This window comes from Stegostoma tigrinum, chromosome 3, assembly GCF_030684315.1.
Source record: "Stegostoma tigrinum isolate sSteTig4 chromosome 3, sSteTig4.hap1, whole genome shotgun sequence".
Taxonomy (NCBI): domain Eukaryota; kingdom Metazoa; phylum Chordata; class Chondrichthyes; order Orectolobiformes; family Stegostomatidae; genus Stegostoma; species Stegostoma tigrinum.
In genome coordinates this window covers 75062935-75088837 of record NC_081356.1, presented here as the reverse complement: position 1 = coordinate 75088837, position 25903 = coordinate 75062935, and the positions used below count along the sequence as shown (strand labels likewise).

The window sequence follows — 25903 nt, the reverse complement described above, 5'->3', positions numbered from 1 at the left end:
TCTGCAGCCTCTCAACATTTAGCTTATAACTTTTTTCTTCCAAAATGGACAACTTTGCATTTTCTCAGGTTATACTCTGTTTGCCAGATCGTTGTCCACTCTCAACAAAGTTATATCCCTTATTTATGTTTACATCCTCTTCAGAACTTGTTTCCTATCTAGTTTCGTGTCATCAGCAAATTTAGGTACCATACTGTTGGCCACTTGATTTGAATCATTCATATGCAGTAAAAAGAGTTGAGGCCTCTGCAACAAAAGCCATTTGACATCCTGCCAGATTGAAAAAGACCCATTTTTTCCCTCTTCTGTTTCTTGATACCCAACTAATTTTTCTGTGCATGCCAATATGTTAACCCCCACAAACTGAGTTTTTAAAACAGGTTAAGCTTTTAATTTTGGCAATATTCTTTTAATACAGCACCTTTGTTTACATGGCTTCAGAAATCCAAGTCCAGTACTCCTCCTGGTTCCCTTTTATTCACCGCACAAGTTAGTGTTTCATAGACTCTAATAAATTAATTTAAAGACGAATTCCCTTTGACAAAACCATGTTGCTCCTGCCTGATTACCTTGAACTGTTATGTCTTTTTCTCAAAGATTTTGCTCCTTGTTGACACTTCCTCCCCCTCCCGCAGTCAATTTGTAGATGCTTTATGGCACCTGATTGAAATTTTGTTGTTTTTTCAGGCGCATATTGCAATTCTCCTAGTGCTTGCTTTGTGGCAAGTGATGGTCATTACTTGAGATTATATCAAGCTGTTATTGATGCTAAAAAGATTTTAAGTGAGCTTTCCAATCCAGAAATCGCTGTAAGTAAAGTTTCCTTGTGCTCAGTATTTGCCTATTGCAAATATTAATTTGTCCTGAAGTAATTTTTTCAGTATATGCAGTTTCTGGCCATATTTTGTTAATTTTTGTCTGTATTTTAATGTTGCCACTTGCATGGTAGATAACGTGTGCAGTTCATGCTGTTGATTTTTGCCGTTTTACCCGCTTGCATAGAACATAGAACATTACAGGCTTACGTTACAGAACAGTATAGGCTTTTCCGCCCTCTATGTTGTGCTGACCTGTCATACCGATCTGAAGCCCATCTAACCTACACTATTCCATGTACGTCCGTATGCTCATCCAATGACAACTTGAATGTATCTAAAGTTGGCGAATCTACTACCATTGCAGGCAAAGCATTCCATACCCTTAACTACTCTCTGAGCAAAGAAACTACCTCTGACATCTGTCCTATATCTTTCACCCCTCAATTTATAGCTATGCCCCCTCGTGCTCACTGTCACCATCCTAGGAAAAAGGCTCTCCCTGTCCACCCTATCTAACCCTCTGATTATTTTGTATGCTTCAATTAAGCCACCTCTCAACTTTCTCTCTCACGAAAACAGCCTCAAGTCCCTCAGCCTTTCCTCGTAAGACCTTCCCTCCATACCAGGCGACGTCCGAGTAAATCTCCTCTGCACCCTTTCCAAAGCTTCCGCATCCTCCTTATAATGCGGTGACCAGAACTGTACGCAATACTCCAAGTGCGGCCGCACCAGAGTTTTGTACAGCTGCAACATAACCTCTTTGGTTCTGGAACTCGATCCCTCTATTAATAAAAGCTAAAACACTGTATGCCTTCTTAACAGCCCTGTCAACCTGGGTGGCAACTTTGAATGATCTGTGTACATGGACACCGAGATCTCTCTGCTCATCTACACTACTAAGAATCTTAGCATTAGCCCAGTACTTTGCTTTCTGGTTACTCCTACCAAAGTGCATCACCTCACACTTGTCTGCATTAAACTCCATTTGCCACCTCTCAGCCCAGCTCTGCAGCTTATCTGTGTCTCTCTGCAACCTACAGCATCCTTCGTCACTATCCACAACTCCACCGACCTTTAGTGTCGTCTGCAAATTTACTAACCCATCCTTCTGTGCCCTCATCCAGGTCATTTATAAAAATGACAAACAGCAGTGGACCCAACATCGACCCTTGCGGTACACCACTAGTAACTGGTCTCCAGGATGAACATTTCCCATCAACTACCACCCTCTGTCTTCTTTCAGCAAGCCAATTTCCGATCCAAACTGCTATGTCTCCCACAATCCCATTCCTCCGCATTTTGTACACTACTTTTCGTAATGATGCTGAGCTTGATCTCAACTTGCTCAGCAGTCCTTGATGGATTGTAATACACTTTAATATGATAAGAGTATGTTTTGTGAACATGTTAATCAGTAATTCCTTCTTTGAGGAAGGAAAGGCAAGAAAGTTCTGATTTGTTAATGCCAGTTTATTTTCCCTCGAGCATAGAGATTTTTACATACAAGGATTTTTGATAACTGATGTAATATTATATGTTAACATGTTTATGGAAGTTCTTGTGCTTTTAGAAAGCTGTTTCAAAGGACAAAATGTTTGAATAGCAATACTCCTATTTTTCATATTTTGTCACCAGAGATTTGTTGGAGAGGTTTTCAATATTGTAAGCCAGCAGTCAACAGCAAGACCAGGCTGCATAATAGAACTGGATGCAATCACTGAGCTTGTAAGTAGCTTTGCTAAAAATTCTTTCATGAGACGTGTGTGTAGCTGACTAGGACTACGTATACCAAATTACCCATTAGAACGTGGTGGTGAGTCAGTGAACGTAACTGCTGCAGTCCATGTAATGTAGAGTCACCCACAGTACTATTGGCTATGGAGTCCAATGGACTCCAAGATTTTGACCCAGCAGCGTATGAGAATAGTAACTCAGTTCCTGTTGTGTTGCTTGGAGGGGGACTTGCAGATTGCAATGTTCTTGCACATTTACTAGCTTAGTAAATGTGCAAGAACATTCTTCTGAGTGGCAGAAATCACCGGGTATGGAAGGTGCCATTAAAGGCTTCTGGATGATTTGTTGCAGTGAATCTTGTAAATGGCACACGCTGCTGCTACTGTACATTGATGAAAGAAATGGATGTTTAAGGTGACAATTGCAAAACAAATATAATGCGTCGTCCTGTTGAGTTTCTTGACTGTTATTGGAATTTATAGCTCCAGACTGGTGAAGAGTACTCAGTCACATTCCTGACTTATGCCTTGTAGATGGTGGGCAGGTGTTGAAAACACTCCTGTCAGACTTCCTAGCCTCCCAACCTGCTCATGTATCTACAAAGGCCGACACAGATGAGCTGCTGGTCAGTGTTGACTCTCTTGCAAGTGTGCAAGTTTAGCAATGGTAATGCTGTTCAATGTCAAGAGGAGATTGTTCAATTCTATCTTACTGGAGATGGTCATTGCCCAGCACTGGTTAGGCATGATTGTCACTTGCCAGTTAAACGCCCAAACCTGAATATTGTTCACCCCTCATTGCATGTGAACATGGACAGCTTTGGTCCATTTTTTCCTCTACTTCTACAGCTCTGTGCTTCAGTATATGCATGGAAAATTAAATGCATTAGTGTGACTGTGATAAATGTGTAAAGGTAGGATTCTCTGTTTGTGGCCCACATGACACAACCTTATTCTATACCAAAGTTCACATACTGTGGAGCTGTAGGAACACAGCAGCCCAGGCAACATCAGAGGAGCAGGAAAATTGACATTTTGGGCCAGGACCTTTCTTCAGAAATGGACATTACTCTGAAGAAGGGTCCTGACCCAAAACACACACTTTCCTGCTCCACTGATGTTGCCTGGCCTGCTGTGTTTCTCCAGCTCCACACTGTGTTATCACTCACTCCAGCATCTGCAGTTTCTATGCCATTGTTTTGCAACCAATGATCCTCGGAAATGTAGTCACTACTGCACTACAGGAAATGCAGCAAGGAATTGGAACATAGTGATCTTGCTCAAAAAAAGCACTGATGAGAATTCCCAGAGGGTATGGGATGAATTATGGTCAGACACGAAGGAAAACTTACCTGTTCAACAAAATGTTGCCAAGTGATCTTTTGCATCCACCAGATAGAGCAGAAGCCTCATTGAAGTAACACATTCAAAATTAAATATCTTCAACAGTGTTGCATTGTCTTCATTCTACACCTGAGGTATCAATTGAGGTATGTACTTTTGTTCCTGGAATTGGTTACAGTCTAGTGTTTCAGACAAGAATGCAAGCAATTCAACCACGACTTGTCATTTAACATTATCACACCCCATTCTGAATTTAATTGACAAGTCACAAAAATGGATGTGGTAATTTGGGCAGCTATTTTTTTTTTGTTAACTTCTCAAGTAAGAATAGTGGGCTCAATTTACCATGTTATTCAGATAGCCACAAACCATCATCTTTTCTAGGTCCTGTTCTCTCGATACAATGTCTAGTGTTTGGGAGAGGACCAAGAAATGGTTCATGGAGGCTTTGAAGCTCTTGTGAAGTAGAGAGACGTTGGCCTTGATAATTGTGATGAATAAATTAAGTTGTTGAAGATAACCATTAATTGTCTATCAAACCTCAATGCTCCTTTGTCCCAGAGTTTTGATTGGGACAGATTGCTACAGGAAGAGACAAGAAAGTAAATCCTGCACTTGAGCCACATTGCTTCATGGGATATCCTGCCCTACTTGCCCACAGATCTGGCAGTTTTGGCCTGTTCAGTTCCATTGGACTTACTATTTTGAGTACATGTCATTGAATGGAGAGAAAGACAACAATGACTGCAATTGGTGCCAGTTTGATATTCCCATCTCCTTTTAGTTCAGTGAATGGATAATCTGTCCTTCACTGGAACGCCCCTTTGTTCCAGGATCAGGTGAACTCTACTGATCAGCTATTGTAGAAATGCTTGTCATCTTCATGCTAAGACAGCCCATCATAAAAACTTGAACTCATGAATTTTTTTTTTAAAAACTTAACTTAATTTTATATTTGATCTTTCTGGGAATCTACCTGCTCCATGTTGTCCAGTATTGTTTTTTGCATTTCTTTTCTAAAAAAGTTTTGATTAAAACTAGATTTTCATAGCAGACACTGCGCACACGTCAGAAAAAAACACAAAAATAGTGTACAGGTACTTTTTAATTTTTCTTTGACTTTGCATCTGGAGAAACAAGAATAGTTTTTGATTCTGGGTAATAAATCTGTAGTAAGAAGGCAGTGAACGCAAAACAAATGGAAAAGATTGTAAATAATACTGCTTGGTTGAGGTAAAAATGTATTCCATCAGCTTTTAAGTGTCAAAGCAACCAACATAAATTTGAATACAGCTATGATAAATTTGCTAGCTTCAGCCTTGACTTTGTGGTGCCCCCCTCACCCAAGTCAGAAGGTTCAATCTTTTCACCAGGCACCCAGAATGGAGTTTGAACTTTGGATGCCTACTGTTAGGCTGCCTTTCAGATGAGCGGTTAATCCAAACATTCTTCTGCTGTAGCGGAGAGCCCTAAGATGATTTGGTTGTATTATTCACAGTAGAGCAGGCAATTCTCCAAGTATTTTGCTCAATATTTATCGTTAAACTAATATCCCTGAAACTAGATTACCGTGTCAACAACATAGGCATGTTTGCAGGCCCTTGTGTGCACATCCATTGCTGCACTTTATAACCAGGAACGACATTGAACTGACTTCATTGCCTGTAAACTACTTTGACATCCCAGGGTTATGAAAATATGATACAAATGCAATCAGTCATTTTATTATTTACTTAGTTGAACTTTGGCTTTATTTTAGTATGGGAAAGAGACTCAGTTACTTCACGTCTTTAAGGAGGATTTTATATTCGTTCATCAACCCACGAAAATGCAGCAAAAGGGAAGACAGACTTCCACTGAAAACAGTCCTCAACAGGAAGCAGGTATAAATTCTTGTTCAGTGCAAATCTGCTTTTTCAGAATGATAACAATTTACATGGAATGCTTTAATAACCAAAATTATTTGTGTGGTGTAATATTTGTTTCATTTTGTGTTCTTTCATTGTACCAACAGCTCCATGAAAATATAATTTAACGTGCTGTCTATGCTTATTTTTGACTTGGTAGCCTAATGCAGCCTGTGTTATGTTACTTCTAACATGTTAAAACACTCATTTCCAGGGTGTCTTTTGATAGCAACCATTTCACCTATATAACAGTGCAAATAAATTGGTAATATTTTAGTGCTTTGCGTATTTTTGTTGCTACTTCAATAATTTTTTTGTTAACTTTTGTAAATTAAGTGTTTAAGTTTATTTTTGCTCTAGTAGACATTAATCAGTTTTGGCTCCAGCTGCATTTATGGAGCAAACTGGTTATGTTCTTAAATTGAAAAGCAAGCTCAGGCTGGGGAGGACAGGGGTTTGGTTGACAAGATTAGCCAATGGAGAGGGACAGCTGGCAGGGAAGAAATTGGACAGACTTATTTCCCATGCCCACCTCCAGCCAAAAACCATAGCCCTGATCATTCCCTCTTGCACCCTCCCCAAAACAATGAAACTGATCATTCTTCTCTCTGCCACTGCCACCCTTCTCCCCCCCCCCCCCCCCCCCCCCCCGCAAACAATCTGTCCATGTGTGTTGGTGTATTTGCCATGCCCCACCCCCTCCAGAACGCAGCCTCTCCATTGTCTGCCCTCTGGTCTGATTTTGATTTCCATTTTCAAGATCTTGTCTTTATGTCCACGTGCACAGTGCAGGGTGTGGACTTTTACACATGATATAGCAATGTACAAAGCCTGGAATAGTGCATATACGTGTCATCTGAGTCCAGGTACAGTCACCCCAAAGTTGCAATGCCACTAAACACTGCCTTGCTGAAAATGTTTTAATATTGTTTAATCTGAGAATCCTGTTATAAAACCTTCAAGTCAACTTAAAACAAACCTATGAAAAGTCTGGAGAAAAGACAAATAATGCTTGAACAAGCCTATAGCTCAGGCCAAATCCCTGCAGCCAAACAGATTTCAGGTTTCAAGTTAGCCTTTCCTGTCTTCCTAGTTGTTTGAAAACAGTTACATCTGTAATATTTTTCTGGTACTGGTGAAAGATTATTGACCTGAAATGTTAATTCTTTTTGTCTTTCTGTGGCTGTTGACTCAAGCTGCTGAGTGTTCCCAGCACACACACGGTGTTTGTTTAAAATTACCAGTTTCTCAATTTGCTTTCGGTCAGTGGAAACTAATGAGATCAGCGAAAACCTACTTTGTTTCTGATGGTCTTACAAAAATCCTACAATGGATGCAGTACAAAAAGCCATTTACATTTATGTCTCCAAGAACTATTCAGCTGGTCCTACTCCCCAGCCTTTTCCTCAACACTGCACTTTCTTTTTGACCAAAGTAATTCTCTTGTGAACATTTGAAAGCAACACAAAGCAGCCTCCGTCACTCAGCAGATTTTAATTATGCTCTGCTTAGTAAAAATGTCACCTCTTGTCTTTGCTTGTTTTGCAAATAAATTTAAATCCGTGTCCTCTGGTTTTTGACTCTTTTTGCTTGGGAGCAGTTACTCCCTAGCTGCTCCTACCACAGTTTCAAATACCTGTGTTAAATTTCATCTCAACTTCCACTTTTCTGATTTAAAGAGCCCCATGCTTAACTGAGTTATCCTTATCACTGTGATGTCTCAGCCCTCAAACAATTCTCATAACTATGTTCTGCACTGTTTCCAATGTCTTCACATCCTTATTAGTAAGTGCTGTCCTGACATAGACACAGTACTCCAGTTGAGATTGATCTCATGTTTTGTAAAAGGTTGGCAACTTTGCTTAGGATCCCATACTTGCAAACTGGTTTCTCAACCTTCCATGCCACCTTCAGCGATTTGTGTATCAGTACCCTGGTCATGTCCTCCTTCTCTTGCACCTTCTTCAGAATTATGTCCTTTAGTTTTATTATCTGTGCACAATCTTGAGTGTAAACTGCATCAATTCACACTTATCTACCATGTCATCTACCAGTTGTCTATCCAGCCCACCGAGTTGGAGCTATCCTTTTGAAGTCTGTTTAGAGCTTTGTCACTCAAATTTGTTTAATATTCAAATGGAAAAGCAGCTAATTTAAGTTTGTATAACAAGGTGTAGAGCTGGATGAACATAGCAGGCAAAACAGCATCAGAGGAGCAGGAAAGCAGACATTTTGGTTCTGGATCCTTCTTCAGAAAAGGGGGAGGGGAAGGGGATTCTGAAACAGAGTGCGAGGCGGATGGAAGATGGATAAAGGAGCACATAGGTGGAGAGGAGATGGACAGGTCGAGGAGACAAGGATGAGGCTGGTTGGGAGGAGGTCAGATTGGGGATTGAGGTGGGAAAAAGGATGGACAGGTTAGGGAGGCAGGGATGAGTTGGGCTGGTTTTGGGATGAGGTCAGGGACAAGGAGATTTTGAAGCTTGTGAAGCCCACATCAGGACCACTGGGTTGCACGGTTCCCAAGTGGAATATGAGTTGCTGTTCCTGCAACCTTCAGGTGGCATCGTTATGGCATTGGAGGACATGTCATCCACAGAGTGGGAGAGGGAGTTGAAGTGGTTCGCGATTGTGAGGAGCAGTTGTTGTCACGAACTGAGTGTAGGTGTTCCACAAAGCAGCCTGTAACCCGCTGCTTGGTTGCCCAGATGTAGAGGAGACCACATCGGGAACAAGGGATACAGTATACCACGTTAGCAGATGTGCAGATGAACGTCTGTTTGATGTGCAAGGTTTTCCCTCCGCTGACACCTTTTCTCTGTTTAGCTGAACTCATCTCACCCTTAACAGCTTCTCTTTCAATTCCTACAGACAAAGGGGATGGCCATGGGTACCCACATGGGCCCAAGCTATGCCTGCCTCTTCACAGAAACAATCCCTCTTCCAAAGCTACAGTGGCCCTATCCCCTTCCTCTTCCTCCTTATATTGATGACTGTATTGGTGCTGCCTTGTGCTCTCAAGAGGCGCTTGAACAGTTCATCCACTTCACTAACAAGTTCCACCACAAGTTAAGTTTACCTGGACCATCTCCAATACCCCTGTCTCCTTCCTGGACTTCTCTGTCTCCATCTCTGGCAATCACCCAGAAATAGATATCCATTTCAAGCCTACCAACTCCCATAGCTACCTAGAATACATCGCCTCTCACCCACCTTCCTGTAAAAATACCATCCCCTATTCCTAATTCCTTTGCTTCCGCTGCATCTGTTCCCGAGATGAGGCATTCCACTCCCGGGCATCCCAGATGACCTCGTTTTTCAAGGACCGCAATTTCCCCTGCACACTGGTTGAAAACTCCCTCGACCGCACCTCTCGCGTTTCCCGCAACTCATCCCTCACACCCCCTCCCCCTAATAACAAAAACCGAATCCCCTTGTCCATACGTACTATCCCACCAACCTCCGGATCCAACGCATCATCCTCCGAGAGTTCCGCCATCTGCAATCCAACCCCACCACCCAAGACATCTTCCCCTCCCCACCATTAGCTGCCTTCCAAAGGGACTATTCTCTCTGTGACTCCCTTGCCTGCTCTACACTCGTCACCACTATCACTTTGCCTTGTAACCGCAGGAAGCGCTATACCTGCGCTGACATCTTCCCCCCTCGACTCCATCCCAGGCCCCAAGGAAACCTTCCACATAAACATGTTCATCTGCTAATGTGGTATACTGTATCCACTGTTTCCGATGTGGCCTCCTTTACATCGGGGAAACCAAGCGGAGGTTTGGAGACTGCTTTGTGGAACACCTATGTTTGGTTCGTGACGAACAACTGCACCTCCCAGTTGCGAACCACTTCAACTCCCTCTCCCACTTCTTGGACAATATGTCCATCCTGGGCCTCCTGCGGTGCCACCGAAGGTTGCAGGAATGGCTCTTCATTTCGCTTGGGAACCCTGCAGCCCATTGGTATAAATATGGATTTCATAAGCTGCAAAATCTCCCTGCCCACAACCACATCCCAAAACCAGCCCAGCTCGTCCCTGCCTCCCTAACCTGTCCATCCTTTCTCCCACCTCAAGCTGCTCCTCCCAACTTAACCCCCATCTACCTACCAGCCTCGACCCGCCTCCTTGACCTGTCCATCTTTCCTGGACTGACCAACCCCCACCCTAACTTGCCACCTACGCTCACCTTTACTGGCTCCATCCCCACTCCTTGACTTGTCAGTCTCCTCTCCACCTATCTTCTTTTATCCGTCTTCCATGCACCTTCGCCTCCCCCATTTCTGAAGAAGGGCCCAGACCTGAAAAGTCAGCTTTCCTGCTCCTCTGCAGTATGCCCTGCTGTGTTTATCCAGCACTACACCTTGTTATCTCAGATTGTCCAGCATTAGCAGTTCCTACTATCTCTGAATTTAAGTTTTTTTTTAATGCCATGTTTATTTGATTAAGTGTTGCTACTAATATAATTGACCCTGATGTGCCTGAAGATGCCAGGTTTTTTGTTTTAAATTGCTATAATGTGAATCTGTTTTCTGACATTATTATAGATTTTACAGTTCCAGTGTCCAGAATCTGCAGTGTTTGGAATAAAAACAAATGTTGGAAATGCTCAGCAGGCCAGGCAGCACCTGTGGAGAGAAACAGAGTTAACACGTCTGCTCCATGACCCTTCAATTCTTGGCCTGAAGCATTGTTGTTTTATTTATTTGTCTTTGTATGTTGCCTCACTTGACAATAAATATAACTGGAAATTTTTGGAAAAGGCAGTTCATCAAACTGTAATCACTTAGCAACATAGTCCCATTTTAAATTTCAATTTGGCATTTCACGGACTGTCAGCAACTCACTTAGAGTGGCACCGCACCCACGCCTTCAACATTCGTTCCATCCATTACTAACACAGTGGCAACAGCATTTCATGTAAATTATTTATTGCAGTAACTCACCAGTGCTGTTTCAACAGTGCCTACCAAAGCTGTAGCCTCCACCAGTTAGGTGAACACGGGCAGCAGATGTATGAGAATGTCATCACTTGCAACCTTTTCTCCAAGTCTCTCTCCATCTGGATTTGCAACCATATTCCAATTTCCTCACTGTTACTTGATTAAAATTCAAGATCCTGCAACCTTCGGGTGGCATCAACATTTTGTGATCAATGTTTGATGTTTGAATTTAGCATCATCGTCATTCTCTTATGAAAATTCTCTTTTTTTTGAGTGAAAAGAGAGGTCAAAGAGGTGGGTATGGAGCCAGTAAAGGTTAGTGTAGGTGGGGAGTTAGGGAGGGGATAGGTCGGTCCAGGGAGGACAGGCAGGTCAAGGAGGTGGGATGAGGTTACTGGGTAGGAGATGGAGATGGGGCTTGAGGTGGGAGGAATGGTTTGCGAGGCGGGGACAAGCTGGGCTGGTTTTAAGATGAGGTCGGGGAGGGGAAATTTTAAACCTTGTGAAGTTCACATTGATACCCTTGGGCTGCAGGGTTCCCAAGTGAAATATGAGATGCTGTTCCTGCAGCTGTCAGGTGGCATCACATTTTGTGATCAATATTTGATGTTTGAATTTAGCATGATCGTCATTCTCTTATTGAAAATTCTCTTCATTGTGTGTCATTTTGAGAACACTGAAGATTTAGTTGAATGGATGGAACAATGATAAATGGAATTCAGCCTGGCGAAGTGTGAAGTAGTTTCTTTTTGAGAGGGAACACAAAGCTAGGGAGCAAACAATAAACTTGAATACTGAGGTGTAGAGTAAGTGAGAGATCTTGGAGTGCATGTCACAAGTACCTGAAGGTGCTAGGACAGGTAAATAATGTCCATAAAGCATATGGAATGCTTTCCTTCATTGGATAAAGTACAGTATAAGAGATGTATTGCCGAAACTTTAGGAAACCCTGATTATGCCAAGGTTGGAATTTTGTGTACAGTTCTGGTCATTGCATTACAGGAAGGACATAATTGCCCTGGAGATGGTACAAAGGAGGTTTACAAGACTGTGCTGTTTCAGCTTGAAAATTTCATCTACGAGAAAAGGTTGGCTAGGATTGTTTTTCCTTGTACACAAGATGCTGACTTAATCAAGGCATGCAAAATCATGAGCTTAGGGTGGACCCTAAGTTGGAAGTCCTATTTCCCCAGGCAGAGAATATGGATAAGCATATGGACGTACATGGAATAGTGTAGGTTAGATGGGCTTGAGATCGGTATGACAGGTCGGCACAACGTCGAGGGCCGAAGGGCCTGTACTGTGCTGTAATGTTCTGTGTTCTGTGTTCTTAACACTCTTTCTAACAGTGCAGTGGGTGTACGTACACTGCATGACTTGAAGCAGTTCAAGAATGCTGCTCACTACTGCCATCTTGGGAGCAAGTAAGAGTGAGCGGTAAATGTTGACCGATCTATTAACTCCCACATCATGTCAATGAATGCAACTACAATACTAAATACATATACAATCAAAAACACAACCTGCTGGAAAATTTCAGCAGGTCCAGCAGCATCTGTGGAGAGAAATCAGTTAAATTTTGGGTTATGTGCTCCTTCAGAAGTGGTGGTAGTTAGGAAAAGGGTGGCATTTATAGGTTTCTATACAGAAGATGGGGAGGGGGAGCAGTAAACAACAGGTAAAAGAAGTCAAAGAAAACATTAGAAGGTGATGAGAGATTAAAGGTGTCATTGAACAAAAGGCAAATGGAATGGTAATAGTTCTTGAGAAGGGCATTGGTCCAAAGTATGTTTGACTCGCAGAATAAAGGTTATCTTTGAAAGCAAAAACATGAAAACAATATGGCAGGGGTAGAGAGGAGAGCAACAAATATCAAAAAGGAATGTTGAATTCATGCTGTGAAGCTGTTGCACTCTGTGGCAGAGATAATGGGAACTGCAGATGCTGGAGAATTGGAGATAACAAAGTCTGGAGCTGGATGAACACAGGTCAAGCAGCAACTTAGGACAAAAGCCGACGTTTCAGGCATAGACCCTTCGTCAGAAAAGGGGGAGGGAGGCAGATTGAAGATGGGCAGAGTGGAGACAGACAATTTAAAGGGGGCGGGGATGGAGCCTGTAGAGGTGAGTATAGGTGGGGAGGTAGGGAGGGGATAGGTCAGTCGGGGAGGACAGACGGGTCAAGGCGACAGGATGAGGTTAGTAGGTAGGAAATGGAATTGCGGCTAGAGGTGGGTGGAGGGGACAGGCAAGAGGAAGAACAGGTTAGGGAGGCGAGAGGAAGAACAGGTTAGGGAGGCGGGGACGAGTTGGGCTGGTTTGGGATGCAGGTTTCTGAAGCGGAACGAGAGTTGCTGTTCCTGCAGCCTTTGGGTGGCATCATTGTGGCACTGCAGGAGACCCAATATGGCCATGTCATTTGAGGAATAGGAGGTGGAGTTGAAATGGTTCGCAACTGGGAGGTGCAGTTGTTTATTGCGAACTGAGCCGATGTGTTCTGCAAAGCAGTCCCCAAGCCCCTGCTCAGTTTCCCTGATGGAGAGGCCACAACGGGTACAGCAGATACGGTATACCACATTGGCAGATGTGCAGGTGAACATCTGCTTGATGTGGAAAGTCTTTCTGTGGCCCCGGATGTGGGTGAGGGAGTGGTGTGGGGGCAAATGTAGGCACTTCCTGTGGTTGCAGGGGAAAGTGGTGGGGTTGGAGGGGAGTGTGGAGCAGACAAGAGAGTCATGGAGAGAGTGGTCCCTCCTGAAAGCAGACAAGGGTGGGGATGGAAAAACGTCTTTAGTGGTGTGGTCGGATTGTAGATGGCGGAAGTGGCGGAGGATGATGTGTTGGATCCAGAGATTGGTGGGGTGGTATGTGAGGACGAGGGGGATTCTCACCTACGTTCGGCTCGCAGTAAATAACTGCACCTCCCAGTCACGAACCATTTCAACTCTGCTCCCATTCCTTAGATGACATGTCCATCCTGGGCCTCCTGCAGTGCCACAACGATGACATCCAAAGGTTGCAGGAACAGCAACTCATATTCCGCTTGGGAACCCTGCAGCCCAATGGTATCAATGTGCATTTCACAAGCTTCAAAATCTCTTCTCCCCCTACTGCATCCCAAAACCAGCCCAGCTCGCCCCTACCTCCCTAACCTGTTCTTCCTCTCACCTATCCCCACCTCCCACCCCAAGCCGCACCTCCATTTCCTACCTACTAACCTCATCCTGCCCCCTTGACCTGTCCGTCCTCTCCGGACAGACATATCCCCTCCCTACCTCCCCACCTATACTCACCTCTACAGGCTCCATTCCCACCTATCTTCTCCACTATCCATCTTCGATCCGCCTCCCACCCCCGTCCCTATTTATTTCAGAACCCTCTCCCCCTTCCGCTTTTCTGGTGAAGGGTCTCTGCTGAAATGTCAGCTTTTGTGCTCCTGAGATGCTGTTCGGCCTGCTGTGTTCATCCAGCTCCACGCTTTGTTATCTCAAACTCCATGTGGCATCCGGAAGGCAGTAAAATGCCTAATCAGAAAATGAGGCACTTCTTCTGGCTCACATTGACTTTCAGTGGAACATTGCCGCAGGCTGAGGGCAAAAACATGAGTGAGAGCAAGATAGTATACAAAAATGGCAAGTAATGGGATGGTTGAGATTGTGCTAGCAAACCAAGCAAAAGTATTCTACGTAGTATACATTTGGGAGACCAAAGGCAGGAGACTACAATGTCAACAGCAGCATTTAGTGCTGATTGGATTGAAAGAAGTATAAATAGATCTGTGCTTCAGTTGGTAGGACTGTTCAGAGCCTTAGCCAGTGAGGGAAAGATGAGTTCAATAAAACTGTTAGACCACTCGAGTGTGTTGTGGGTGATAGAGGAACAGACCAGGGTACCACGGAGGGAATGGTCTCTTTGGAATTTTGAAAGATTAAGGAAAGATGTGTTTGGTGATCCATCATGTTGGAAATGGCAGGGAGAATGGGTGGTGGCAGAAATGGTCAGACAGACATGTGGTTCCAATCAACCATGGCTATAGGATTGGAGTAGGGGAGAGGCGATATTTGCTTAATGGAAAAGGAAGACCTGTTGGAAACATGTTTTGAAAGGTAATATCAGAACAAACATGACGGAGACAGAATCTGGAGTCATTTGTCAGGACAAAGTGTGAAGAATTGCTGTAAAGTACCAGTGAGATTAGATGATTGTAATAAGTATTAATAGATAATCTCTCCCAGAAAATGGGGACTAAGCAGTCTCAGAGAAGGGAAAAGTTACTTGCACCAGATAAAAGTGAGACAAGTGGTGGAAGTTGAAAGTAAAATTGATCAAGTTACCCAGTTTCTGGATGAGTAAGATGTGCTGCAGGTATAATTATCAATGCACTGGAGGATAAGTTCTGGGAGGGGAATTGAGTAGGCTGAAACAAGGAATTTACACATCACAAACAGGCATGACTTGGGCCCATGCACGTACCTGAAGCCACAGGGATGAAAAGCTCACTGACCATCCTGGAAGCACTGGTTTAATGGTCAGTGAAGATGTTAGTGTCTGGGGTAGGGGGTGTGGAGAAGTCATGTTTGAGGCTCTGTCGCTGCAAAGTACAGATTAGTATGGCATCTCAAGTGGTTGTATTCTTGTCAGCAGGTTTAACATAAAGGATAAAGTTCCTGAAACTATGAAGTGTGGCAAGTTTGAAGTGAGGTAATTTAGAGTGGTTACGAGGAGCAGCAAATGGTGCTTCTTGAAAAGATCAAGAGCGACTAAGAGTTTAGAAGGAAAGGTCCTGGTGGAGAAAGGGTGTCCGTAATGAATGAAAAGATCTGCTGAGGCGGGCATGGGAGTGGACCCCTGCCCAAAAAAGCTCATGTTTCTTTAGTGTTTACCGATGTACTATTCTGTAGGTAATGATCCAGGTTATGTGAAGCACTGTTTAATTGTTGTTAATTTACAGAAGAACCACATGATGACTTTTCAGAAAAGTTCTTTTTGGTGGTCATTGAACATAAGCAGAACAATCGCTCAGTATTGCATATGTGGCACTTACACCTGAAATCGGATCCAATATCTGTTGGTAAGCGTCATTATAATAAGTTCAATTGACATTTATATTCGCACTGAATGGAATTACCCACTGTGGTCAAACTAATTGAAGCAGATCTGAATTTCCATATGAAAGTAACTCTCAAAACAGCACTTTTGTGAGTGAAAATGTTTGGATGGTTTTAGATTTGAAGGATTAGTTCACTGCTTCAAAAATTTATGAATTTAGCTGCCTCTGTGAAAATTGAAAGGAAACCTTGCCAGCCAAAAGACATCATGTACCAATGTTGCAGTGCTGATGTGCTAATTTTGAATCTACTTGGTTTTTTTTGACACCGTTGTAACCTCTTCACTTTGACTGTTTCAAATTACTTTTTACAGGAGGTGTGACAAGAATGGTTGCTTTTAAAAAAGAAGTAAAATTTAACTTTGTGAACCTGCAGGAGATATCTGTAGATGAAGCCGTTGTTAGTAATCAACTTGCATTTTGAATTCCTATGTTTTGCAGGTCACTTACACAGGAAAATTTGTATTTTTAAATTCACTAGTTATGTACTTTATGGTTTTGGTTTTTCTAAATGCATGCCATCGCAATTCTGTTGCCTCTGTCTTTTGTCTTCAATCACGAATTCTTTAAACAGGTTTAGAACAGTCCAAACTAATAAATCCTTCTGGACTTTCATTTCTTCAATGGTTCAGAATTTGTTATTTTCCAGAATATGCTGGAAATACTGATCAGATGTAGCAGAAGAGACAGATAGTTGGATGCTTGAGCTGAATGAACCATTGATGTCTCAGCCCTACGTTATTGAAGAGTCATTTTTTTTAAAGTGAAAAGACTGTTCACTCTGATCAGTGTGTACTTGGAGACATGTTAATGCCAAGACACACACATGTCCAGTGATTGAATAGGATGACTCACTGCTTCCCAAACATTTGGGGATAGGAGCAGAAAAATAGAAAATAAGAGCACAACTTTGCCATTCAGCCTTGCCTGTCCCCCATTCACTATGGTCATTGATCATCCAGCTGTGTACCCTGTTCCTTCTTTCTCCCCATATACTTTGATCTCTTTAGCCTTGAGAACTGTGACTCCTTCTTGAAATCATTCAAAGTTTTGGCCTCACCTGCTTTATGGTAAAGTTTTCCATTGGCTCACCACTCCGAAGAAATTTCTTGTCATATTATTCCTGTTGGCCTACACTATATCCTTAGATGGTGATCCTGATTCTGGACTATTTGGTCATCAGGAATGTCATGCTTGCATTTACTCTGTCTAATCTAATTATAATTCTACAAGTTGGAGATCCACATGTGACCCTAGTCTTCAAAATGGAGTGAACATAGTCCTGATCCACACTCCGTTCAAATGTCAGTCCTGCCACCTAAGGTTTCAGTCTAATACGAAATAAATACTCATCCCTTGAAAGAATTTTTGAAAATACTGTAAACTGGTAGTTGGAGCAAGTGCCAGAATTCTGGTTGAAGATACTGTTGCAAAGTTGGTATAGTACCTATGGATTAGAAGGCAGGGCATTACAATTTGCTTGTAAAATGATAGTGGGGGAGGGGGGTTTGGAAGAGTGCATCGTCCCTCTAAAAAGGGATTTTTTAAGGCTTGGAGATTTAAAACAATTTCTGCAAAAGCAGTAGATTGAGAGTGTTCATGAAATTGAAACGTATCAAAGGCTATATTGTTAACAGGCAAAGCAGCATTTTAGCAAGGCACTAGGTTTTCAATTTTAGCCAATTACTTTCAACCAGGCCCGAGATACCAAAGTCCAAATAAATTTAAATCTGATGGTTTTCACATCCTCAGGGTCATTAAGGATGCAAAAGAAGAAGGCATTTGAAAATGGGGGTGAGAGTAAACTGCCATTTGTTAAGAGAACAGCTGTCAACAGCTATCAGCTCTAAACAAAGAGTAAATCACTCTTAGAGATTAGTGAGAGCCAGAGAGAAAACAATCTTAAAAGATACCGTGAGCTCTTAGCTAATATTCTTGACATGCAAATTTGATAGAGGAAGGTGTCCCTGAGTGGGGGCAATGGGAAGGGGCAGGGCGGGGGGGGGGGGGGGGGGGGGGGAACATTCCAGAAAGCTTATCCTGGCTATAATTTCAGAGACTAACTTCTAAGATTTTGTTTTATTCATTTGGTTTACATAATTAGGACTTCTATCTATTAGAACAGCGCACAATTAGAATTTTGTTTTATTCGGCAATAGTCAGTAGTTAAGGGAGAAGTGTTCAGTTTGTTTCTGGTTCTATTAATTTGCTCACTGTTAAAGTTAAATAAATTGTTGCTTAGTGAGTGAAAGCATTCCATTTAATTTAACCTCCTGTTAATAACAATATGAAAGGGAGAGCTCCACTTGCATCCTCATCACCACCAAATCATTTGCTTTTAAATCTGGCTCAAAAACAAGTGCAACTATTACATAACCTGAAAGACATTATTAGAATTCAGTTTCTACTAGTTGATGCTGGATCAGAATGCTGTGTTTGGTTTTGAGGCTCTGCAGCAAAAATATTTCTGGCAATCTACTGTTTATAAGTCTTGCTTGTCAGCTTCACTACTATTACTTTGACCTCTTAATCTATTATGGAGTGTAACGTATTTATCAATCTACTCATGTTACACAGTATGCTTCATGTTTTGGTAGTAGGTACAGCGTACCAAGGCTTTGATAATGCTGTAAACTGCTAGCTGAACGTAACTGATAAATGAAAATGTTTTCTCTTAGATCATGCTACTGAAACTCCTTTGTCGCCTCCAGAGGAACAGAATTGTTTTACCTCTGAGAAGTTGCATTCTCCTTTCTTCAAAAAATACCAGGCTTGTAAAGCAAATTTGCAAAGTGCCAGTCGATTAGCTTTGAACTCAAAAAGAGTTTATAGCCAAGAATTAGCTCTGCCAGAGGGCGTGGAAATCATTAGAGCTACTCCTTCTGCAGGTTAGTATATTTTATGATTAAAACAAAGTCACACTGAATTAGTTTAAGCCTACTGTTTGTACAGTTACGTATAAGCAGTTCTGTGTTTCAGTTGTGTCAATATGCAAAGTTATTGCAACCAGAAATCTATTTTATATTATGTTTACCTGATTTATTTGCAGGGTAGTTTGATCTTCGAGGAGGATAATAGGTCGGCACAACATCATGGGCCAAAGGACTGTCCTGTGCTGTATTGTTCTATGTTCTATTTGAGTTCTCGATAAATTTGTATCTCTTCTTTTTATATAAAAGAAAAACAAACAAATGTTTAAATCTGAAAAAAGATAAAAGGTTGAAGGTCTATAGCAGTCCAATTAATGTCTGAAAGGGAACACAAGGTGAACATTTCAGGTTCTTAATTGAAATGCCATTTGTTGTGTCAAGTAAAGGATTCCGTGACAGCTTTTCAAAGAAGTGGAGTTCTCATGGATGTGGAAACAAATATTCATTCATCAACAAACGTGAAAAACAGATGATCGAGACAGAATCGTGTTCCTGTTCATGGTGCATTGTGTGCAAATTAGTAGCCATATCTCTGAACTTGTACTGCAATTTACGCTTTTTAAGAAGTACCTTGTAGACTGTAATGCACTTGGGTTGTTTCCAACATTATGATAGCTACCATAAGCAGGCCGTATTTGTGGCCAGCACTTCCTGGAGCCTTCTAGGAAACTGAAAGCCTAACTATTAAATGAAAAACATTTGGAGCAGAACCTGTGAATAATGGTTTTTCAAGTCTCGTTGCATTGATAACAATTTTTTCACTTACGATGAGGCTTGCATTTTGATATGACCTTCTGCCTAGTTGTAATGTAGACAAAGAACCCAAGATGTCAATCAAAGTAAAGTTGTTCACTACACAAACTGCGCAAGATAGTCTCCAGAATAGAAAGTGGCAGAGAAGAGACGGGTAATTTAAATTCTAAATCTACATGTTTTATTTAGACTTCCACCTTTGTGTAGTGAAAGTAAACGGCATTGTTTTTGTTAGCCTAACATGTCCGGTATGCAACTTTCACGCGTGCAGATGGATTTCTATAATGCAATTACACATCCACAATTGGATCACAATGGTTATTTTTGAGTGGTGCATTTTGTCCTTATTAGGAGCACAACTCCTCTCTAAAAATGTAAGACTGACTTCCATTTCCAAGATTTTGTGCAGCTTCCAGAAGCTAGCAAAGGAGTTCAAGAAAGAAGGAAATTAGATTTTAGTGGACAGATCATGATTTCAGAACATTGGAAATACTTTGCAGACAATTAAGTGTATAATCACTGATCTAATTTGGAGATTTAGACAAATTATGTAAATTGATGTTATGAAATTTACCAATGCAAGAACACATAAAGAAAACGTTAGGCCAGTAGATATGAGAGCAGAAGTAGGCCATTCAGTTGATCAAGTCAGTTCTGCTATTCGGTGAAGTCGTGGCCGTTTTGATGATCCTCAACTCCGCTTTCCTGCTTTTCCCTGCAACATTTTATTCCCATCCTGATTAAAAATATGTCCATCTCAGCCTTGGATATACTTAATGACCCAGCCTCAATCGCCATTGAAACTATGGTGAAGAATTCTGCAGTTTCGCTATCCTCTGAAGAAATTGCTTATCACCTCTGTTTTAAATGGCCAAACCTGATCATGGCCTCTGAAGAAGTCAAGTCTCTGAAAAATGATGACAAAGTATGGAGCTGGGTGAACACAGCAGGCCAAGCAGCATCTTAGGAGCACAAAAGCTGACGTTTCAGGCCTAGACCCTTCATCAGAGAAGCGGGGTGGGGAGAGGACTCTGAAATAAATAGGGAGAGAGGGGGAGGTGGACCAAAGATGGATAGAGGAGAAGATAGGTGGAGAGGAGAGTATGGGTGGGGAGCTCAGTCCGGGGAGGCGGACATGTCAAGAGGGCGGGATGAGGTTAATAGGTCGGAAATGGAAGTGCAGCTTGAGGTGGGAGGAGGGGATAGGTGAGAGGAAGAACAGGTTAGGGAGGCAGGGACGAGCTGGGCTGGTTTTGGGATGCAGTGGGAGGAAGGGGAGATCTTGAAGCTGGCGAAATCCACATTGATACCATTGGGCTGCACGTCTCCCAAGCAGAATATGAGTTGCTGTTCCTGTAACCAAAGTTCCTACGTTCGGTTCGCAATAAACAACTGCACCTCCCAGTCGGGAACCATTTCAACACCCTTTCCATTCCTTAGACGATATGTCCATCTTGGGCCTCCTGCAGTGCCATAATGATGCCACCCGTAGGTTGCAGGAACAGCAACTCATATCCCGCTTGGGAACCCTGCAGCATGAGTTGCTGTTCCTGCAACCTACGGGTGGCATCATTATGGCACTGCAGGAGGCCCAAGATGGACATATCGTCTAAGGAATGGAAGGGGTGTTGAAATGGTTCCCGACTGGGAGGTGCAGTTGTTTATTGCGAACCGAGCGTAGAAACTTTGGTTACAGGAACAGCAACTCATATTCTGCTTGGGAGACGTGCAGCCCAATGGTATCAATGTGGATTTCGCCAGCTTCAAGATCTCCCCTTCCTCCCACTGCGTCCCAAAACCAGCCCAGCTCGTCCCCGCCTCCCTAACCTGTTCTTCCTCTCACCTATCCCCTCCTCCCACCTCAAGCCGCACCTCCATTTCCTACCTACTAACCTCATCCTGCCTCCTTGATCTGTCTGTCCTCCCTGGACTGACCTATCCCCTCCCTACCTCCCCACCCATACGCTCCTCTCCCACCTATCTTCTCCTCTATCCATCTTCTGTCCGCCTCCCCCTCCCTATTTATTTCAGAATCCTCTCCCCATCCCCTTTTTCTGATGAAGGGTCTAGGTCCGAAATGTCAGCTTTTGTGCTTCTGAGATGCTGCTTGGCCTGCTGTGTTCATCCAGCTCCACACTGTCATTTTAGATTCTCCAGCATCTGCAGTTCGCATTATCTCTGAAGAATCTTGTCTGTTTCAATGCATTTGACCTGCGTTTTTCTCAACTCCAATGGGTGCAAGCATAACCTACTCAAGGTCTCCTCGTAGACAGTCCCTCTATTTCAGAGATCAAGTAAATGAACCTTTTTCTGGTCTGTAACACTAGTACTTTGTAAAGTTTTGCAAAACGTCTCTACTTTTATACTTCTTTCCCTTTGAAACAAAAGCCAACAATCCATTCGTTTTCCCTAATACCTGTTTAAGTTGTGTACTAGCTTTTCATTATTTATGCACTGGGACTTACAAATCCCCCTGTGCTGCAGCATTCATGTAAATAATATTAGCTTCCCTATTTTTGCCAAAATGCAACACCTCACATTTTCCCATATTTCACTTGCCAGATTTTTCCCCACTTGCTTAACCTGTCTATACCCACGAGTGACTGTCTTCCTTACCATTTGCCTTTCCAACTATTTTTGTGTTGCTTGTTAACTTAGCAATAGTATATTCACTTCATCATCCAAGTTATTAATGTGTTATAAATAATTGTAGCCCCAGCACCGATTCCTGTGGCCAGTGGTCTCCCTAGGTTGTGCACACGTGCAGCTTCTCCAAGAGTTTGTGGGTGGAATTTACAGCATGAGCTCCTACTCCTGGATGTTGCTGCTGCAGGTGGATCTTGGAGGTCTCTGCAGCAAAAAAAATCAGCGATGATGCTTCCTGTTGCATTCCTAGTTAAGATAGCCTTACTGAAAATGACTCTTTCCCCCCCCCCCGCCCCCCAACTTTCTTCTAATTGTCAGCCAACCTTCTATCCACATGAATATACTACTTCTAACATCATGAACTTTTCTCGCTTGAACTAGCTGAATATTAGGTACCTTATAAAATGCTGATGACAATCCTTTTATTTGCAATCCATATTACCTCAAAACATTGTAATAAATTTGTCAGATATGGTTTCCCCTTCAGGAAACTATGCTGACTTTGATATTAAGTGATATATTTGTAAATGTTCTGCTCTCACAGTGAGTGTGTGTGCAGGGAAGATTATGTAATTTCAGGAAGTAGAATCCTAAGTTTTGAATTGTTAACAGGTTAGGAAAGAAGATAGGGCTCATTCAGAGAAGTTATTTTTGTTGGCTGATGAATTCAGGACTAGATAGGTCTAAAAATTAGAACCATGCCTCTTCTGAAGTGAATTTAGCAAATACTTCAATCCGATAGATGAGAAGTTTGGTACTCCTCCAAAAATGGTAATTGCAGGCAGCTAAGTCAATAATATTAAGTCTGAGACTTTTTCTTGTATCTCAAGCTATCAATGGATATTGAGGAATCTGGGTATGTTAAGTTGGAGATTAGCTGTAATATCATTGAATGATGAAAATGACTGACAGTGCAAAGTGGTGAAAGACTTCTCCTGGCTGTGGTCCTTCCACTCTGAATGCCAGTCTTTTTCAACAAGGTTAAACTCAGTTAGAGGAATATGTGAGAGAAACTATTTGATCACAGATTTGGCATTATATTTGCGACTTTGCTGTCCAGTGTTCTCAGTATTACACCCATGGTGTATTAAGTATAGTGTTTACTAAACGTCCTCACCATTCTTGTTCGCCGTAAGGTGAAGAAACTTGAGTTACAATTGCACAGATTTTCTTTAAGAAGGTAATTTTAACTATTAAAAAAAAGTCCCATTCACTTCCATCGTAAAGTGGTTCTGGTCTGATTTTGAATGTGAAAAGTTGGTTCGTTATTGATTTTTAAAAAATTATTATTCTTGTTATCTTTATTTCCGTGAACCTTTCTTACTGCAGGGCACCTGAGTTCTTCTTCAGTTCATCCAGCCTGCCTTGCTCCATATCTTCTAGCGACTTCTTGCTCAGATGGAAAAGTCAGATTCTGGCGATGTCAAGTGTCAGCTCATTCAGCATCATCTGCAGCTGGGGATAGCTTGGAGAGTAAATTTTCCTGTTGTTGGGAAGAATGGCCTTTACTGATTGAGGGAGGACTTGTGAACAGCAGTGCTGTGAGTGTACCAGGAAGACCAGTCGATGTAAGCTGTTCTTACACAAGCCGACTTGCTGTGGCTTACAAACAGTCGAAACCAGTTAACGAACATTCCAATAAACACTTCACCATGCATGTGGGTATATTTGAATGTGAATCAACAGGAGGTTCACAATGGATTCTTGAACAGACAATCCACCTGGACGACTTGAGTCACGCAGGTGCCATATTGGACCCAAGAATCAGTATTGACAGTAACTTAGTGATTTACAATAAGCAAGAATCACATTTGACTGATCATGAAATGACTTTCGAAGCAAAACCTTTGGTTCACTTAGATTGGGTTTCCAAGGAGGATGGATCTCATATCTTAACGATAGGAATTGGATCTAAACTTCTGATGTACGGACAGGTTTCTGGAATGATACAAAGTCAAACCAAGAAAGAAGCACCAGCAGTTTTATCTTTGTCTTTGTGGGATAATGCCAAAGAAGTATCTCAGTCTAGATGGGTGCTTCTCAGAAGTGTGGATTTGGTTTCTTCTGTGGACGGATCATTGTCATTGCCAGTTTCACTTTCATGGGTGCGTGATGGAATCCTCGTGGTGGGGATGGATTGTGAAATGCATGTTTATTCACAATGGCAACCACATGACAAATTGGACCCCGTGATAACTGAAGCTGAAAGTGGTAGTACTCCTTCAGTGGTTAGCCTGGCAAAATATGGCACTGCGAATGGTTCCAACCCTTACCTGTACAAAAAAAACCTGACCAGGTCAATGACTGGGCTTGCTCAGAAATTTGGTGGCAAAAAGATAGCATTTCAATGGAATACTGAAATGGAGGACTCGGGCCTTTTTGAAGCGTCTCATGATTTGTCTCCTACTCTGCCTCAGTACCATCCTTTGCAGCTTTTGGAGTTAATGGACTTGGGAAAAATCAGACGGTCCAAAGCCATCCTGTCTCATTTAGTCAAATGTATAGCTGGAGAAGTAATCACTGTAAATGATGCTGAAACAAGCCACGAACGACGACTCAGATCTCTGACAATTAGTGCAAGTGGTAGCACAGCAAGAGATCCATTAACAACAAATAAAGGTGAAAATCCTGACTATACAGAAATAGACTCTATCCCCCCTCTTCCTCTGTGTGCACTTTTAGCTGCTGATGAAGATATTTCTCATACCACTTTTGAAAAATCAAGCAAATTACCTAATAGCAGCAAGAAGATCTGCAGACAGTCAACAGGAAGCAATTATGATGAATTATTTGCAACGTCCAACCTCAGTACAGATTTACTTGATAGCTTCAGTGTAGGTGATGACAATGAACCGAAGATTATTGACCTTTCCCAGTACAGTCTTACCTACTTTGGTCCTGAGCACGCTCGAGTACTTTCTAGTCATTTGCTGCATTCCAGTCTGCCTGGTCTTACCAGTATGGAGCAAATGTTTTTAATGGCTTTGGCAGATACAGTGGCAACTATCAGCACTGATATTGGAGAGAGCAGAGAGAGAACCCAAGGTAACTTGTTATGCTTTATTGAGAGTCTTAAATTTAATTTAAACTTTTGACAAACCACCGTACCAATAACGTGTAAATGTCAGTGTATTTGGATATTTTATAACCTGTTTGGAAGTATTAATTTTAAGACACTGGAAATATGCACGTAGCCTCTTTTGTGCTGTTATGTACTTGAGGTAATGATATTGGTAAATATACTATGTTTTTGTAATATATTATTATCCCACTTGTCACGCAGACTGAAGCACAATTTTGTTGTTATGCAAAAAAATAGAGCAGCTATGTATTGTTGAAGTTAACAAAAATAATTGGATCTTTCACCGGAACCACCATTTTTGTCAAGTGAAATTATCATACTTTATCTGAAATTGTTTTAAGTCAATGCTGTAATCAAGAGAAAATAGGAGAAATATGTGAAACTTCAATACCTATATAATAAAAATTAGAATAGGGATGGCTGTTCCTTTCGATACATCTAAATGGGCGTTCATATAATTTAGGTCACAATTTTTTGTTCATGTTTTACATAATCTTCACTTGAATTCCTATTCAATTTTGATATGTCAGTTGTCAGAAGAATGTTATAGTTGGCTCTGGTTATGAAGTGCTTTAGTTCTGTTGATTTAAGTCTGATATTACTGTTTTAATTCTGCTGTCACCTTGATTAAATT

The 25903-nt window shown here is 42.0% G+C and overlaps 1 protein-coding gene across 9 annotated transcripts in view; it reads left to right on the top strand.

Annotated features, from left to right (window-relative positions):
* Nucleotides 1-25903, top strand: part of dmxl1 (Dmx-like 1) — a 204653-nt gene that overhangs the window by 76951 nt on the left and 101799 nt on the right. For all 9 annotated transcript variants that reach the window (XM_048528018.2, XM_048528019.2, XM_048528017.2 and 6 more), the window contains 6 exons: nucleotides 688-809; nucleotides 2454-2543; nucleotides 5655-5778; nucleotides 15703-15822; nucleotides 18537-18746; nucleotides 23517-25232. In XM_048528018.2, the coding sequence (XP_048383975.2) occupies nucleotides 688-809; nucleotides 2454-2543; nucleotides 5655-5778; nucleotides 15703-15822; nucleotides 18537-18746; nucleotides 23517-25232 (2382 nt within the window). The remainder of the gene's footprint in view (nucleotides 1-687; nucleotides 810-2453; nucleotides 2544-5654; nucleotides 5779-15702; nucleotides 15823-18536; nucleotides 18747-23516; nucleotides 25233-25903) is intronic.